This window comes from Ochotona curzoniae, unplaced genomic scaffold, assembly GCF_017591425.1.
Source record: "Ochotona curzoniae isolate NIBS_2020 unplaced genomic scaffold, NIBS_Ocur_1.0 patch205, whole genome shotgun sequence".
NCBI classification, from domain to species: Eukaryota; Metazoa; Chordata; class Mammalia; order Lagomorpha; family Ochotonidae; genus Ochotona; species Ochotona curzoniae.
In genome coordinates, this window is record NW_024466757.1 from 39,935 (window position 1) to 58,991 (window position 19,057).

The 19,057-nt window shown below is 40.0% G+C and overlaps 1 protein-coding gene across 1 annotated transcript in view; it reads left to right on the top strand.

The window, feature by feature from the left end:
- The window catches only part of LOC121166690 (acidic amino acid decarboxylase GADL1-like), a gene marked incomplete at its 3' end in the record, with an annotated part of 84,589 nt that overhangs the window by 29,934 nt on the left and 35,598 nt on the right, over positions 1–19,057 (top strand). The window contains exons 9-11 of the mRNA XM_040995931.1: positions 3,781–3,897; positions 7,750–7,814; positions 8,133–8,214. Of these exons, the coding sequence (XP_040851865.1) occupies positions 3,781–3,897; positions 7,750–7,814; positions 8,133–8,214 (264 nt within the window). The remainder of the gene's footprint in view (positions 1–3,780; positions 3,898–7,749; positions 7,815–8,132; positions 8,215–19,057) is intronic.

The following is a 19,057-nucleotide window of genomic DNA, read 5'->3' on the forward strand; positions in this document are numbered from 1 at the left end:
GGAACCAAAGAAAATGACAGAATGAATCTCTATACCTGAATAAACATATACCCCCAATGAAAAGTCTAAATATACCTAAACAACAGAATATTAATCTTTCCACTCTTGCTTATGCCAACATAAAGGGCAGAAAATTGGAGTCAAGACTATACACATGATAGACTATATTACTACAAAGCATAGGGGACAACGGAGGGGAGACATAAAAGTCGTTCTAATGCTGTTTTTGCTACATCTCATGGGATCTGATAGTTTTGTTTTTAATTTCATTTCTTCAAAACAGCATTTTACTCCTACTAATTTCTTCAGTGACACATAGGTCATACAATAGCATTGCTTTCTTCAGGAAGGTTTTTTTTTTTTTCCTTTCCATTTCTTCAGCAAAATATTGGTCATTTGGTGGCATGTTATTTAACTTCATGTTGTAAATTTTTTATTGCTATTGCTTTTGTTGATTTGGGATTATGGCTTTTCCTTAAAGGGGAAGTATAGTAATTGTGTAATAAGAACTATCATACCAAGTTGTGAAGATGCAATGCAATATGCATCTCTACTTCCAAAGATGAACTGCCAAAGAAACCGTTAATATGCCTTAACAATAAGATGCTGGACTCTCTGCCGTTGTCCATAGCCACAGTGTAAGGCTACACTTAAATAGCAGAATGATGGGTGCCACATTTGTAAAATAATAATAACAACAATTAGAAATGCAGGAAAAAGATAGGTACAGTTTCTTTAAAAAAGAAAGAAAGAAAGAAAAGTAATGCTATACTTACATTTAAAGAAAGTGGTTTCTTGATCTCATCAAACATTCCAGGTATCATAACTTCTCCCATTGACTTACTATAAGTAAGCGGCTTATTTGAAGAAGGATTCAAAGGAGGTCCCAAATCTGGAGTTTAATCGATATCATATAAAGATTTCTAATCTGTGTCTGGCTTCTCCAGTTCTGTTTGCTGCCCTCCTCCACACCACCCTGCTTATTCTCTTTTCTTCTTTTTTTCCCCCTGTAATGGTACAGTTAGAGTTTAAGAATCATTGAGATTTAAGTTGGACTTTTTGCCAGGCGACCTTCACGGATGGGATATTGTCCCACCATCAGGAGACCTCTGTGTCTCTTCCTGTGACAGCCTTGGTCGATGAGGCCCAGCACCATCCCTGGTAAAACCCCCTGCCAGCCTCTAGCCTCATGGATTTTGCGACCACTGATAACCATCATCCACATCTATTCTTTTTGCAAAGGGATGTTCTAATTCATTCTTGCACTCCTTCCTGTACATCGGCAGACATTCTACTGTAAAGAAAAATGTTCCCTCGTCTCTGTGAGATTTCCCTAAGGAAATCTGCTGGCAAGACCGGATCAGTGTTATATTCTTCCCCTTCATTTAACAATTTTCAAAATAGTGAGCGAGTTGCCTGGCATCCTCTTAAGAGAATCCCCACCCCATTTCCCTCAGCATCATTGAGAATTCATGTTTCTAGTCCGGAGGGTTTCATTCTAGTCATTATCACTTCCATTGCTCACATTGGTTTGCTTCAAGAATGGAAGCGCATGAGACTGGCAAAGTGTTAGAGTTGAGAACCTGAAAACTACATTCTTCTAAAAATGAAAATCACGTAGGCACATTTTTTTAAAAAGAGATTTATCTATTTTTATTTTAAAAGCAGATATACAGAGAGGAGGAGAGACAGAGAGGAAGATCTTCCGTCCAATGGTTCACTCCCCAAGCGGCCGCAACAGCTGGAGCTGAGCCAATCTGAAGCCAGGAACCAGGAGCTCTTCTGGGTCTCCCACATGGGTGCAGGGTCCCAAGACTTTGGGCCGTCCTCGACTGCTTTCCCAGGCCACAGGCAGGGAGCTGGATGTGGAGTGGGGCTGCCAGGATTAGAACAGGCAACAAGGTGGGATCCCTGCGTGTGCAAGGCGAGGACTTTAACCACTATGCTATCACGCTGGGCCCACGTAGGCACATTTAAAAGCAGTGCAATGAGGTTAGCTTTGCTGTGACCCCTCAGGTTTCTTTTAAGTCTGCTAACACCTGAACCTACATTCACCGGAGACAAATCTGACATACATTGTGAAATAATGGGATGTGATGAAGAGTTTATTTTTCTCAGTCACTCCAGACGCAATTGTTTCCAATCATTGTTTTCTCTCACTTTATCTCAGACAAAAGCAATGGTACATTACATTTTGTTTTTTCCTGCAGAATTGAACTTCTTGACCAACAAAGTTCTATTTAAAAACTGTTGAGCAGTGACCTTTATTCAATGTCATTCCAAAGATCACGGAAACCAGAAAACATTCATGTTTCTGAAGTACATTTTTTTAAAGGATTTATTTTTATTTTTATTGGAGAGGCAAATTTACACAGAGAAGGAGGGAGAGATCTTCTATTCGCTGGTTCACTCCCAAAACAGGCAAAATGGCTGAAGCTGAGCCGACCTGAAACCAGGAACCAGGAGCTTCTTCTGGCTCTCCCACCTGGTTACAGGGTCCCAAGACTTTGGGCCATCCTCGACTGCTTTCTTAGGCCATAAGCGTGGAGCTGGATGGAAAGTGAAGCAGCCAGAACATAAACCAGTGTCGATCGGGGTACCAGCACTTGGAAGAGGAGCATTAGCTAGTTGAACCAACACACCAGCCCCTCTGAGGATGTACAAGGGCAAGCTACATTGACCACTGACTTTTGAAGAGCTAGTTTAATATTTATTTATTTTTATTGGAAAATAAAATAAGAGAGAGAAGGAGAGACAGCCAGAAAGATCTTCCACGTGTGGGTTTACTCCCCAAGTGGCCACAACGGTGCTCCGAAACCAGGAATCAGCAGCTTCTTCCAGGTATCCCCCGTGGGTGCAGGATCCCAAGGCTTTGGGCCATTGAGGGGCCACTTTTGTGACTGCTTGAACTAAACTTTCTTGGAAAACATAACTCGATAGCAGCTTGCACCCATAGTTTCAGCCGAATTATCTCATTTACATCAGGAAATATAGGAACAGGAAAAAAAAAAAAACCCTGAAAGGTCAAATCCAGATTGCAAAACTTTAATTTCTGGACCTGATATTTATAGTGAGAATTTTTTTAAAGGTGAAGAAAACTCATTAATAGGTTATAATAGCTTGCCTAGGTATTTTCTCACCGTTGTCAGGATGCCATATAGTTTATGAGGAAAAGCCCAACCATTAAAGACATCATAAATGGCTTTAGTAAATTACTTTTTCTATTGGTTTCAATGATTGATGTAAGTCTGATCTCATTTCATTTAGGTCACCACCACAGTAAAGCCACACTCTGGAGTCCAGAGGTAATTGTGTACAGGCAAGAATTTCCAAAGCCTGTGGCTTCCTGGGCGCTCTCTCACCTCCTGGTCTGGCTCTTAGAGGTTTAGGTGGGTTGGATTCCTAGTGCCGCAGCTGTTTTCCTCAATGGCAAATAGATTGAGGGTGTGCCATCACTTTAATTTTTGCCTAGTGAAGTTTAGCCGTGTTAATCTGCTATGCTTGCTCTGTCTCACTTTCTACTGAAGAGTAACAGCTCTCTGCTCCAGGTTAGTTAAATGGAGTGAGTTTGGGTCAAACACAATAACCTCTGAGAGTAACGAACATAAAAACACATTGCAGGGACAATGTACTTTAAGAGACACTGAGAGGAAAAAGATGGCTCTATGCTCACTGGAGGGAAGTGATTTTACCAGCAGCCCTTTTTGTTGACCAGCCTACTACTGGACAAATTTTAGAGTGACAATGACAATTGTCTTTGTGTGTGGATCCTTCTCACAGGGAGCGGCACCATTTCTGGTCTGTGCCACCTCTGGCACAACTGTGCTGGGAGCCTTCGACCCTCTGGAGGACATAGCTGACATCTGCGAGAGACACGGCCTCTGGCTTCATGTGGATGTAAGTGGATCTGTGTGTACACATGTGTGTGTCTCGTTTCTGTAGCTTTGGTAGGAAGTTTTCCATCAGAAATTAGATCTGAGGCCCCTGCTAGCGTTAAAGTGTTTCTAAATTGGGATAAATAGTATCAGATATCAAGAAGACTCCCAAAAGTCATGTTGATTTTGGTTTAGTTTTCCGGGTTCCATTGACAGTTTCACTGCTGTAAATAATCTCCTGCCCCGCACCCCCACACCCACCCTGGTCCCCTCTGGAATCTACTGTTGTTGAGGCAGTGCGGTTTGAGGCATACATTCTGATTATGTAATCAAGAGGCTGAGATTTGGGATTCTAATCTGCTTCTGCATCATGAGCTTGGTCCTTTGGGTGACAGTGTTCATTTGTAAAGGCGTCGGCAGATGTGGCCTATAAAGTATCTTCTAGCTGTAAAATATGATTTCAATCAGCCAGCAACTGCAAAATCTACCTTACATAATTGCCTCCTCTAATTAAAGTAGGTTTTATCTAGATCTATTACAGATAATGATTTGAGAGGGATGGGTAAAACTCATATTCTTCATAATTTTGTAACTTGATGGATTGGATTTCTTCCCATTAATTCTGTAAGTCCTGGGGTTTTCATAATTCATTTTTCCTTCAAGATTATTTTTAAGAATTCTACTTACCTAGAGCCGGAAAGTTGAATTCAGCGCACCATGAATGCTTGTTTCGAGTTCGGGGCTTTTTATTTCCATGTTTCTTTCCCCTCCCCGCTTGTTTTGGGAGACCAGGAGCTAATTAGTTTGAATCAAACACAGACCGGAAAAGGAGCAGTTGAACTTGTTGATGAGATATTAGGAAAGCTTGCTCCGGCAAGCAAATAGTTCAGATTCTCCTTATTGGAAGAAATGCCTTTTAACGTGCAGCAATAGAGGTAACTGCGCCTTTGGGAGTGTCACCTCCATGCAGGGTCATAGCTTGAATGATTTTACCCTTTCAAATGTCATGTCTATGATTTCCTATCAAAAAGACTTTTCCACAGTTCAAGATTTTCATTAAAGAGATGCTAATATTTGGAAAGCAGTAGTTAGGCAAAGCTCTCTGGAGCTGCAGACTCAATAGCATGTCAGTGTTAATCCTTCAGGTAGATTATTTCAATTTGATTTTAGTATTTGTGTCTGTTCATATTTCAACTTACAGCTCACTGATTTTTATAGATTTAGAAGCATAACAATACATTATGTCCCAACAGATGACGTGAAGTGAGTACTTTTGTAATTCTGGAAATAAGGAGGAAAACTGAAACGCACTAGCAATTATGCTTAAACATTCTACTCTCATAAGCAAAATATCAAATATGGATTAAGTAGTTTATGTAAAACAGAGTAACTATAGTGGTTTCTAAATTAGGAATGAATTAAGAGATTTGGGGAGCTTAGAATTACAGTCTATCAGGGGATGGAAAACTAAGTTTTCTAAAAACTAATGGCTGGAATTTTGTAAAAAATCTTTTATCAGAAAATATTTTCTCATATTAAATGATTCTGTTTTTGAGCGGAGTAGGCATCAACTGCCTAAAATGTCAGACTAAATTTGACCACAAACTTCTCTGACCCTTCAAACAAATTAATAAACTCTAACACTGAGAAAATGTTCACATGTGTATTAAAGTGGCACTTCATTATAGGATCCCAGCACAGAAGCCTAGTGGCTAAAATGTTGGGGTACACTTAAATAAGAGACTGATAGAATTATGATTCCTTATGAAGAACTACACTATTGTAACAAAACGGGAAAAATCTGATGGGGGGGGTGGGAGTTTGGAAGGAATCCCAGCCTACACAAAATTGTATCACATGATTCAAAATTCAAAATAAAAACATATTAAAAATTCTTTTTTCCTTAGATGTAGGAGGCAATGCTGTTGCCCAGCCACAGTTGCCTGCAGTCCTTTGTGAATTTCAACAGGAGCGGGCGTAGCGAGAAGGGAATTTGACCACAGACTCCAAGGCATGGTTCTTTTTCCAAGGAGTCTTTGGGATTCGCATGCACCCACCCTCACGATGTATCCGAATTCACAAACCTTTGGGAACATGCTGGAGCTGGTGAAGACGAACCTGCCTGTGGTTTCTGGGCTGGGACCAAGGTGGATCGAGTGAGCCTGCTGGGGCTCTGATGCAGAGACGATTTCACTCTTCAGGCCACACCAGGGTCCACCTCAGTGGATGGATTCCTCTTTATCTTGTGCAGCATGCCGATCGACTCTCCTCACCCCGGTTCCAGCCCTGAATGAAAGCATTGTTTTTGAAGGAAATTAAAGGCCACCAAGTGGCTTGTCTTGTACCTTCTCTTCATTGCCTTTCAATAAATTCATGTTTTGTAATATGTTGAGCATCCTGCAGATATTGCTTTCATCTTCCTAATTCAATCTCACCACATCCTTGCCTAGGACAGTGAAATTTACTTCTCTTCTTAAATTAAAGAAAGAAAGGATGCTGTTTGTCTATATCCCAGGTAACTTTTGAGCTCACTTCCTATTTAACAGATTCCCATCACCCTCGTGTGTTCTATTTGGCCAGTTTGCAAGTTTTTGTAGTTTTTTTCCCCCCAATTTGCCTGATTTTACCCAAGTCATCATATTATGAAAAGAGAAGAAATTAACATCCTAAAGTCTGATTTTCATACTTTTGAGACCTTGGAGAACTTGTCTGTAACATTTGAACCTATCTACAAAAAATAGAGGTGATAATAATTGTTTTCTCAAGGAGGAAATTGTGAGGCTTAAATAAAGTTGGAGAGCATTCAACATAGACTCAATTTCTCTTGTCACAGTCATGCATCATTGAGCTATACGCGAAACTTGAAGGTCTGCTAGACATACAGGGACCGAACTCAATTTTCCTTCTTTTAAGATTTATTTATCAGGAAGTCGGGGTGGGGGGAGGGAGAGAGGGAGATCTTCCATCTGCTTCTGCACTCCCCAGATGGCTACAACAGCCAGAACTGAGCCAGGTCAGAGCCTGGAGCCAGAAGCCACAGTGAGTGTAAGTGCCCAAACAGTTGCGCTATTCTCCACTGCTTTTCCAAGGTTCTCAGCAGGGAGCTGGATTAGAAGTGGAGCAGCCAGGACCCAACCAGCTCCCATATGTGATGTTAGTGTCACAGGTGGCACTTCTACCCACTGTACTGCAATGTCAGTCCCATTTATTTTGGTATTGCTTACATCAGTTCCTCATTCCTTCCTGTTAGCACTATGAGATTTCAGCTCTCATCTTTCTCTCCTTGCTCCTCCTTTGCTCATTGAAATTACCTCTGTAATAAATAACTTTCTGATGTCCAAGGCATCCTCTCTCTCCTTCTCTTACCTTTGATTTATCTGTATTTATTAGAGTCGTTGGGATAAAAAAGATCTAATTTTTTCATTAACTGATATGTTCCCACTTAGCTCCTCCAAGTTGGCTTAGTATCTGCCTTGTTCATGATATTCATCTTTCAGTACATAGAAAATGAGCCTACTACCCTGAGTTGTCCTTATAGAGAGTTTATGGCAAATGCTATTATGATGAAGCTGTTTTTGTTTTAGATCTTAAGCATCCAGAGAATGCATGGACTGTGTCCATTTAATCCCTTTTCACTTATGTGCAGCTCAATTTGTTACTGTGTCATTGTATCTGTGATGTATAGAGTTCCGTTGTAAGGATTTTTGGGGGACTTACCTATGCTGACAAAGTGATCTAAACTTGCCCAAGCGCCAACTAGTTAACAGGACATAAAACCAAATAACCAACTATATAAAACGAAGGCCTTGTGACAGCTCCCTGGTGAACAATAATAAAATAACACTGCTTACTGTGTGTGTAACTGTCTCAACAGGCTTCTTGGGGTGGTTCAGCGTTAATGTCCAGGAAGCATCGCGAGCTCCTCCGTGGCATCCACAGGTAAATGAGGTTTCCAAGTTTGTGGTTAGCTTATATTTTGCCAAAAGAAATTTCTTAGGGTTTTTGCCGTCCAAGTGACATTTTGAAAACAGACAAAAACAAAGCCATTGTTTTACTTAAAAACAACAAAACTCTAAAACAACCCACCCCCCAAATATTCTCTACATCCCCCCTAATTGTTCAAACAAGATTCCTGTAGAAGAGTGGCATGTGTGCGCATACTCCCAAGGGATACTGTTGTTGTCCATCCGCTCTCCATCCTTAGAGACCAAGTGAGACTCCTTCCTGCTCTGTCCCTTTCTTTATGTCACACAACAGGGCGGATTCAGTGGCCTGGAACCCACACAAGATGCTGATGGCTGGAGTCCAGTGCTGTGCCCTCCTTGTGAAAGATCACTCGGTGAGTTTTCCTCCAGAACCCCTGGGCTGGGAGGTGTTCAAAGTATTTGCTGAGGGCTCCTTTCCCACCTTGCTTGGCTGACCTGGTGTACATTCAAGTCTTGGGGAAATGCAGATGGCCTTGAAAGAAAAGATGAATAAGTCCAGGTAAAAGATCAAGTGCTTCTGCTCAGATCATTTCTAGGATTTGGTTTCTTATTACGTAATCTCATTAGTTATAGCAACATGGTCTCTCCCGCCCTCATTTGGATTATATTTTAAAACTCTGTTTTAAATGTTGCCAGGATTTTTTTTTTTCTCTTTGATGAAGTCTGGGATTTACGTTATCTTGAAGCTGCTGTTGCCGAGAAAGCTGAACAGATGTGTGTCATACATTAAATTGGATGCTTAATATGCTTAGCTCAGGCTTAACAGCCCGTCGCTGGGGGAAGATGTTACTTCAGGGTTGATCATGGAAATTGATTGATTAGGGGATTGATGGTTTGTCGCTCACTTTGGGAAGAGTTGGGGAACAGTCTGGGTTTTTGTGAAGTACGAGATCTTTGCTGAGATCTTTCTTGGCCAGAGGTATAAAGTGTGCATTTCCCGTGGGTTAAATAAGGATTCTGGTGGGCAGTGGCCCAGGCTGGGAAGTGCTGCTTCATTCTTAGAGATGCCTTCCTAAGATCTGTGTTCAGTGTGTGGGTGATCTTTCTCAGCCATCTGTTTACATTTTTTTTTCCCTCAGGGGACTTCCTTTGCCAATGGTAAAGCCACTTTTTCTGTCTTTAAGGAACTTTTATTTCAAATGAAAAGTGTGTTTAAAATTAATCCTGCAAGTGTGAATATTTACAACTCTTATAAAGAAAACTCTCAGTGATATTTGTAGTATCATGCCCCATGTGTTTTGACATGACCACCCAGAATATCTGCCAGAAACTGGGAACAGATTTTTTACCTCTTAGAATAGCCAGTCACAGGTGTGTGAATTTGCTTCCTTGTATTTTATTATTACATTGTCTGTAGTTAAGTGTATTCAGTAGCATTTAACTTGCTCCAACTTAATTTTTCAACTTGTGGAATAGCTGTGTTTAGAACTGAAGATTGGTATATCATTTGTGAGCCAAAGAACATTATCAATTTGTCCATAGATACAGCGTTGGGATGTTACAGGGATGGAGGTCAATTCAAATTCATTTTGGACTAGAGACAAAAACGCAATGGCCTCAAGCCTCTTTTCTGTGCCATGTATTTTACATTTGCTTTTCCCCTAATCAGCCAATCTGAATAACAAATTGATCTCTTGGCCCGATGCTTCTCAACAGTGGAAAATTTAGAATAAAATGGTTATGGCTACTCTTATAAATAACTTATTAGTTATTAATCACTTCTTGTTGAATGGTATTTGAATGATTTAGTTGAAAATCTATTTACATTTATTTACTTAAAAGGTAATCGATGCTTTTCTGGATCATATAACTCCTTAACAGGGGCAAAAGGATAAAAGCCTCTTCTTCCTTCCTTCTTTTCTTCTTCATTTCTCTCTCTCTCTCTCTTCCTCTCTCTGTCTTCTCTTTTCTCTCCTGCTTTCATTTCCTCATTAGAATTAGTTCTTAGATCCTGATGACAACAGTGATATTCATGTCTACTGCTAGGGCAGGAATTAGGAGAATTTCATCCCATGAGTAAAGAACTGAACACTTTCAAAGAGTTGTCTAACATTTTATGATGTTAAGGCATGAGATGTGAGCTATAGCAATCAGTTTAGGAATGTTTGTGCTGGCAGTTTTCTGATTTGTCTGTTTGTATTCCGTGCCTCTGTTGTTCATGTTCATTTGTTCATCCCTTCAACTGACTTTAACTGATTTATGCAGGCCAGGCACTGCACTGATTCAGTGACTAAGGACGATATCCCCCGTGATCAGAGCCTACGGTGCATCTTTAATTATTTAATTGCTATTTTAAAAAGTTCACTGAAGAATGGTCGGTTCTGTTTATTACAAAATCAGCAGCCATTCTGGCTTCCCTCTCTTGGACATATCCTATTTCTCATTCATCCAACCTCCCTGTCAGTCACCTCAGGACACTGACCTGGCTAAGGTGAAGTAGGGCATATGTGGTGGGGACTTTTGTGAAAGATTTTACACTCTCATGGAAATGATATTCACACAAGGTGAGTTTTCTTCCCCTTTATTCTACCTTGAATGCAGTTGTTTCAGAACATAATGCATAGGGGTAATCTAAAAAGATGTTCACTTAAAAAAATGAAATGCAGGGGAGCCAAGAAGGGATGTGAGGTTAACACTTGCAGTATCCAAGCAAGAGTTGGCAACAAGGGAAATGATCGAATGTTGTGAAGAACAAGATATATTTCAGCTGTCAAACAGACATGATTGAATTACCAATTATATATGGGAGACAAGGGAAAAGACGGTGCCATGGTTGACTCCCTGATTACTAATGCAACAGCTAAGTGAAGGATCCTATTTAGGGAGCTGGAGTTCACTAGAGAAGGAAAGGACTGAACAATAAGATCTTTATTTTACCCATTGACATGCTAAATTTGAGATCTTAATGAAGTGTTCAAGTGAAGATGTCACACAGGCAGTTGACAAATGGATGGAGTTTCGGAAAAGCGCCTGGCTGGATAAGTTTAATGCAGAATTGCTGACGTGAAGATGATAGGTGAAGTGAGAGGAGGGGATTGAGATAGTCAGGGGGAACTTGGAAAGGAGGCTTAGAGTATAGACCTGCAGATCCTCAAAGCACAATGACAGTACAGAAGTGAAGGAATGCCAAATCAGAGGGACCAAAGAGGGAGCACACACACCAAGAGAGTGACGCCAGTGAAATCCAGAGGGGAACACACGGGGAACAGCAAAAGGAGTGTGTTTTCCTCACGCATCAAAAGGTGCTGGAATTTTACAGGTAAATTTATGTTTACGTATGAAATGACATTGCTAGGAGAAAAGTTGAGACATTTAACCAAAATTTCATATGACATAAGACCCATTAGAGAAGTAGACTCCTATGCCCATGGAAAACTCCTATCCGTATGGATTTTTATGAATGTATGTCCCTGTAGACAACAGCTCTGATCTACTAGTAGTAACCTGGGGGAACTTAGCATGGCCTGTCTGTTCAGATTCTTATCCACCTGTCTCCCCCCCAACGAGGTGTAGTGCAGGAATCATCTCCGAAGTGCCATGGGCAGAGTATTCTGACCTCACCCTCAAAAATGTTATTCAAAATGTCAGTGACTTTCACCCTACATGGCACAAGTTAAACATCATCTCCTCAGTTGGGGACTAGTGGGACATTGCTGTCTCCCCATCATTCTGTCTCAGACTGTTCCTTGTTGCCAAAAAGCATGATTTTCTCATTGAATGCCTTTCTCACTCTCACATAAGCTGTAGAACAAGGGGACTGTCATTCTTCTCATCACCATGTCTCAATGCATACCACATACCCATCAAAAATGGAAAAAATATCACTAAAACTTTATTTTACAAATCAACAATTAAGTTCGCTAGAAGTTCCCAGAATGCCTGCATTCATGTCAGCAATAACCAAGAGTTTTTATTCTACCCCAAATAGTTCTTTTTGAGTGCTCCGAGGTGTAATGATTCAAAAATCTGGCTGCCTAGGTCCTAGCACACGGTTTGAGTGTACCTTCAGCAGTAGCTGATGCATACTGATTTTAAATCTGAACATATTCCTTCAGTTGGTATTAAGGTATAAACTCAAACAAAGGCAAAGTAATAAAAAATACTGCTGTGAAAAAATGAATTCCCCGGTTTGTACATTTATATCGCCGAGAGTCACAAGGCTGTTTTTAAGATTGACAAGCTGGTCATGTTTGCCTTTTTAATTTCCCGTGTTAGTAAAGAGGGCTGCTTCAGAAACAAAGCCTAACTATCACTCTTGAAGTTGTACTATCACTAACCCTCTTGGCATCTTAGGGATGAAAAGAAAATCAAGGGCGTTTTAAAAATCTCTGATGATAAATAGCTTGACTTCAGATGTAAATGCTGGATCTACACCGGCTGTTTTGGATTAAAGATCGTTTTGATAGTTTGATCTAAAATAAAAGGCGATAAACTCTAAGCATCACTTGTAGAGTTGGAGAAAATTCTCAGGCTTGGCGTGTTTGATTTTCAAGTGTTTATTGGAAGGGCTTGTGGACGATAGCTGAGACTATGAAACCTGCTCATCAGAGGCCTCCGAGTATAGATTACTGCACCTGCTTTCTGGTCTTGATTGTCTCCTGGTTTTCACTTCCAAAGCCTTCCCATTCCACCAAGGGACAGAGAGCACCAACGCCAAATTTTTTTCTTAAGTTTTCTTTCTTTAGAAAGACTATGTTGACGTAGAGTCTAAAAATCATGCCTATTTTTGCATTTTTGTTTCAGAAGTAAGTCGTGTTCATTACAGATGAATCTGATAAACATGACCACAACACTGGTACCTTAAATGGCCTTCATGTGCTGACCGTTTCCCAGCGTAGCTTAAATATCTACATATGCATGATACCTCATCTACAAAATGTTTAGCATGCTTTGCTTTTAGCAATCATTTCTGTTGAAGTTACGAATATTACTTCAGGTCAATATGCATTCTATATGCTATTTTTCACATTATTTTTGTTTTGAGTTAATGTCAAAAGAACAGATTTCATGTATTTCATAGGCATAAATACAATAATAAACCCTTTCCTCCTTCGCCCTTGCCCTCTCTCAGTCCCCTCCTTACTTCATTGCTTCTCTTCTTTCTTTCTACCTTCCCTCCCTCCTTCCTGCTTTTTCTATCTTTTTTTTTTTTTTGCAAAGAAATACTTTCAATCTGTTCCATAATCATGGACTTATTTCACCACTAACCAGGGCATTCAACAGATGAAAAGTCGGAAGATCAGCTTCCACAGCAGTACAAAAAGGCTAAAAACAATGATGAAATCACTAGACAGTTTCATTCTTACACAGTATTTTCTGCTCTAGATTAACTACTACATAGCTGAATAGTAACCTATCATTTTGATACACTCTAATTAACTTGACAGACTTATTGCCAGTGAATTCTATGGTTTAAATTTGGAGCTATCAATGTACATATTTTATTACCATCTTTGTGGCCAACTTTTTACATACATTGCTTATTCTTCCTTTAAGGTCGTAGCTAGAAGCGGAGGATCCATAGTTAGCCGTTGTATCTAATTTCTACATTTGTTTCCTAGTTTCCCCCTGGAAAAAAAAAAAGGGCTACATTCTCCTTGTCAGATTTTGAGTGTGTATGTGCGAGTGTGCGTGGACCTGCCAAGTGTTTCAATCTTTGACATCACAGGGGTGTTTAGGTTTGTAAGTCTGACAGACAAGACATTTATATGCTTACCTACATAAGCCTTTCCTGCTAATTTTATCTATCGACATTTATACCTACTTCTTAGGAATCCTCTTTGGCTAGAGTGATGACATGCAGTTGCAGGCTCACTCGCTTTCCAATGTGAGGCCTTTGAGATAAGCAGGCAATTCTTTTCCTCTCCATGCTACAGGAGACTCAGAATGAAAACCTCATTTTTCTTTGAGAAGGAGGAGTGTCAGAAGAAGAGGACAAGCAAGCTCACTCCCTACACAGTCACCAAGCATGCACCCGTAGGCCACACGGGGCCATGCTGAGAATCAAAGACAAAGGAGAGGATGCCACTTCCCAGGGTGGTCCCCCAGGAGGGGACAGAGAAGTGTTGACGGAGCAATGGCACCTGTAAGATTTCATTTCTATTCCAAATGAAAATTCACATTACAAATGGCGACCATGATGTGTGCCATTTTTTAAAAGTGTGCAAGAGAAGAAAGGAGAAAACAAATATCCTCTTGGGGAAACGGGTACAAATGGTGCCTGCTTCTGTGAAGACTCCTTTTCAGCTCTTGTTTTTCTCCACAGAACTCAGCAGTGCCATCAGAGGCTCTGAACACGTTGACTAATCTAATCATCAAAGAGCTTTTTTTTTTCTCCTCATGCCAAAGAACACTCACGCTTCCTCTGTAACTCGTAGATGATAAATTTCTTTAAATGACAGCTTCCAAGCTAATGTAGCAGGAAAGAAGAAGGTGGGTGTTTTAAAACTGATTAGAAGCACGTGACTTCGTGACTGGTGGGAGGAATGTCAACCTCCTGTGCTTGGTGTTGCCCACATTGTTCCATGTGTCTCGAATGTTCCTGTTTAAGGAAAGAGTAGTCTTCCCTGGATTTTCAGCAAGGTTGAGAATTGCACCAAACTGGCAGAACTGGTCAGGTTCTAGATTCATACACAGCAATTTCTTTATTTTATTCTCCCCCCACCTCCCAATTTCTGTGCTATGGACGCAGCGTGGTAGCCTGGTGGCTAAGTCCTTGCCTTACATGTGCTGGGATCTCATATGGATTCCAATGTGTTTACCAGGTTCCCCACTTCCCATCCAGCTCCTTGTTTGTAACCCGGGAAGATAGACAAGCATGGCCCATGGTCTTGGGACCCTGTATCCACTGGCAGGGGGTTGGGGGGGTGGAGTTCAAGGGTGGGGTGGGGCTCTTGGCTCCTGGTTTCAAATCAGTTTGGTTCTGGTCATTGTGGCCGCTTGATTAGCAAACTAGCAGGCTGATTGTCTTTCTTACTGTCCTTTTCTGTGTGGATTCAGTTTCCCATGAAAATAAATAAATCTTTAAAATGTATATTATATATTATGAAAATATATAATATAATGTATATATATAAATTTCTATGCTTTAAAAAATCCAGTAAACAATGGGTAGTTTTCTTTTTTGCAAAGCTTTTGGAGATGTTACGCATCTGTGTGCAGTGTGTATACCTGGGCGCATCAGATTTGATGCTGTGTACCAACAAAAGCCTTCATCATTTCTACTTGCTTTCTCTGTGAGGTAAAGGCTTTCACCTGTTCAAAGTCCTTTAGGTATTTCTCTACCACAGAAGCCAATAACATCATTTTGTAGGATTGATTTGTCAACAATGTCATTTCCATTCATTTTAACAATGGAATTTACCCTTTGTTTTACCTCCATGCTCTCTACAGCAGCATGTATTAATTCAGTTGCTGACTGTGGCTGTGAGACATGCGTTGTTAAATAATCATGGTTGTCTTACTTGGTATCAATCATTAGCTACTCACAGAGGCACACGGGTTTGAATGCAGAGCTTGGCCAGGGGACCATCAGGCCCACTCCACTGGTACTGGAATCAGTCACCCTCATGGTGGATTGTGACTTATTTGAAAACGGAAGGCATCTGAATTAATTCTGTTGTCCCACTTCTGAGTACAAACACTAGCATTTCCTTAATGCTCAAGAAAAATACTTCCTGATGGGCATGAACACTCCAAATGTTAATAGGTTTTGTAATTTTCTTTTTTAAAAGCAAACCTGTGTGTTTCTTTGTTTGAAAAGGAGAGAGAGAGAGAGAGAGAAGAGAGAGAGAGAGAGCTCTTCCATTTTCTGGTTCACTCTCACAACAGCCAAATCTGGGCCAGGAACCAGAAACCCTGTCTGGGTCTTTCACATGAGTGGCAGCCTTCTCGTGCTGCACGATCAGGAACCTGGATGGGAAGCTGGGTTGGACATGGTATCCATGTCCACTGGTGTCACAAGCGGCAGCCTGAGCTGCTTTCCTGCAATGCTGACCGCCTCACCTCCCCCCAACACACAGTGTGAAGTAGCACACCCTTGACTGTGCATTCTGAATGTCCCTTGCTGCTAGTACAGAGGAATTCCTCTTGACAGGTAGTAGGGAAAAGCCTTGTTTGTCTTATCCATGTGGATTGGTGCATTCCTTGCCTTCTCACACTCCTGCTTATGTCGGCACTTAAAACAAGTCTTTAGATGGTGCCAACATTTGGCCTTTTATGTACATGCCTCAGAGGCCAATAATAAATCAGTGAGTCATGCTATCCCTTTTCAGAAGCCATATTGTCTTTCCTCTAGGAAGTTATTTTTATTTTAGTGCCTAATGATGCTATTCTTTATTGGAGACTGGACAAACGGAGGAGGCACTTGCCATCTGAGGTTCCCTGGGTCCTCTGCTGACCCCTTCTAATGAACAGAACGACATTGGCAATCTGTCATTTTGCTAGCAGTGGCTGCTTGGTAGTGTTGCACCCGGCATCTTGGATAACAGTTTCCCAATTTCATCCTTGAGTTCCTTCAAAACTCTTGGGTGACTGCCACCTGGTCCTACTGATGAAGCTACATGTATTTCATCAGTTTGGCTTAGATGAGTTGAGGTTTTGCCCACTATTGGATTTCATATTTTCTGCCTCTCTATTTCTGCTAAACCTCGAGGGTGTATGAGTCTCTCGAATACCATTCCAGGTGAAGAAGACACTATCTTGCAGCCATCCCAGAATGGAATCTCAACCTTGCTTCTGTGTCAAACATCAAAGAAGATTAAGACTTACTAAGAAATGAATCAAAAGGGGGAAAAATAACATTTCAACTTTTTGTTCTTTGGTCCTTTCTGATTCAACAAAACCATTAGCCGAAAGAGTGCTGGAAAGAGGATTCTGTTTGCAAACTGATTTTTTCCAGTCACTGTTGTGACTCCAACTCATCACATATCTTTAAGATTTATCAATGTTATTGAGCAGTCTGATAGTTATTTTTATTTTTATGCTATTTATGTGAATGCATCACAACCTGTTTGTTCATGCTTTTTTATGTAAATTTTGGTTATTCCTGTTTCTGGCTTTTCCAAAAGGCTACTATGAGTGTGTGTGTGTGTGTGTGTGTGTGTGCGCGCGCGCGCGAGTGTGCCTATCTTAACTGCTTGCTGTACCTCGCAAGTCCCATTTGGGAAAGATTTTTCCTATTGAAGATCATATTTAGGAATTTCTTAATGAGACATATGATGACGTGTGCTGTTACAGTTTGTTTCTTAGAAAATGTCTTCATTTCGTACAGAATTCTGTCATAAAACCTTGATGACATGTACTTAGTTTCTTTCCTTTTGGTGTTTCATCGAAATGTTAACTATTTAATCACCGTTGTTTTGGCTATAAAATAGCCTTTTTTACTAACTTTTAAAATATTTTTGTGCTTTAATTTTCTTCTGTTTAGCTATGTGGATTTTGTTTAACTTATCTGTCTTTAGCTCCGTTATGCTTCATGACACAATGGACATTTCACGAGTTTTGAAAATTCTGCTTCCCCATTGCCTCTGCTTCCCACTGTCTTTAAGTTGCTCCGATTAAATCCAGATGTTCACATCATTTCTACTCTCTGTTTTGTACATTCTATAATTTTGTCTCATTGTGCTCAATATTTTCTGCATTATCCCGTTTCTACCATTTTCCATACTTACAATGCTATGACACATTTAGACAGCAGAATGATGGATTTGTGAGTGTTGCTGAAGGACTAGGCTATTGTGATAATATGGGGGAAAACACCAGGGGAGGAATGTGTAGGTGGATAGGGGAATCCTTTGTGCCTATGCAACTGTATCATGAAAAAGAAATATACCAGATGAGACTTGGCTTGAACTCTAAGTAGCAGGGGTGAGGAACATCCGAATTGATTCAGAATCATTTGAGCTGGTCTACCAAAGCATCCACAGGCAGGAATCTATGTTAAGTAATATGTACAGTAGGCTGATCTTTAAGTTGACAATTTTTTATAACCACAAATGAGGTTATAAACATCCAAATAGCACTTGGCAGAAAAAGGTTCCTCACCCCGATACTAGAGCAAGGGTAAAACAGTCTAAAGTGGAAGTGTATTAAAGGTTTAAATGTATTGATGGATCTAAAGTGGAAAACAATAGTTTTTCAAGAACATTAGCAAATTTAGGACATTGTGTAAACTGGGGCACAGTAGAACATTAATTAGAGGTCAGAATAAGTTAGGTCTAAGTCAAACTGTACTTGATGCTGCATTGACAGAGCAATCTATTTATTGGATCAAACTGCTGTTTGCTATTGGGACAAATCCACTTGATGTAATAACTTAAAAATTTTGCATCTGATAGGCAAGTCTTTCACTCTTTTGCAAATATGATTTATCCCTATCTGTTTATTCTTCCAAAGAATGTTTGGAAAAATCTCTTTTGAGCTTTTTGGTGTGGGGAATAATGAACTGATAGGAGCACCCGTGAGCCCACACTTGCCTTCAGTAAGGATCAATCCATGACTTATGCTGCTCTCATGGGTAATTAATTCCTCCTCTTCCCTGTGCAACTGTGAAACAAAACAAAACAAACAAAAAACAAACAAATTGGAACCAATCATAGACTTGTGTCGTCTTGGCTATGAATATTTCAGTTCTGCAGATTTACATTGGTTTTTGTCAAGGAGAAACTTACATATTTTGATAGGTTAATTATGAATATTCATTAATGTCATTATGGAAACATCTTGTGTGTTTGTTAAAAACCTTATAATTGCTAATGCTGGTATAAAGGAAGCTGTTTTAAGTAGTTATTTATATTTAACTGATTTAGTAGGTTTCTTATTAGTTCTGAGAAAGCCAAGATTTTTACTTACCTACATTGTAAAGAATATATCAGTATAAATTATAATTTGTTTTCCTTCTAATATGTACATTTCATAGTAGTCACATTTACAATGCACTAAATTTCCAAAAGTATGTTCAATAACAATAATAATAAACAGAAAACATTCCTATTTTATTTGTAATTTTATTGAATTGCCCTAAGATATGCATTCTTTATATAATCCTCCCAAGGAATGAGTATTGAATTTTATCTTCTTTTTATCATCTAATGAGCTATATCCATAGTTTCACACACTTAAATATGTTAATGGATTCTCTTCATTACTGATTAACCTCATTTTGTTGCAGTAAATTATTGTTTTAATGTATCGATG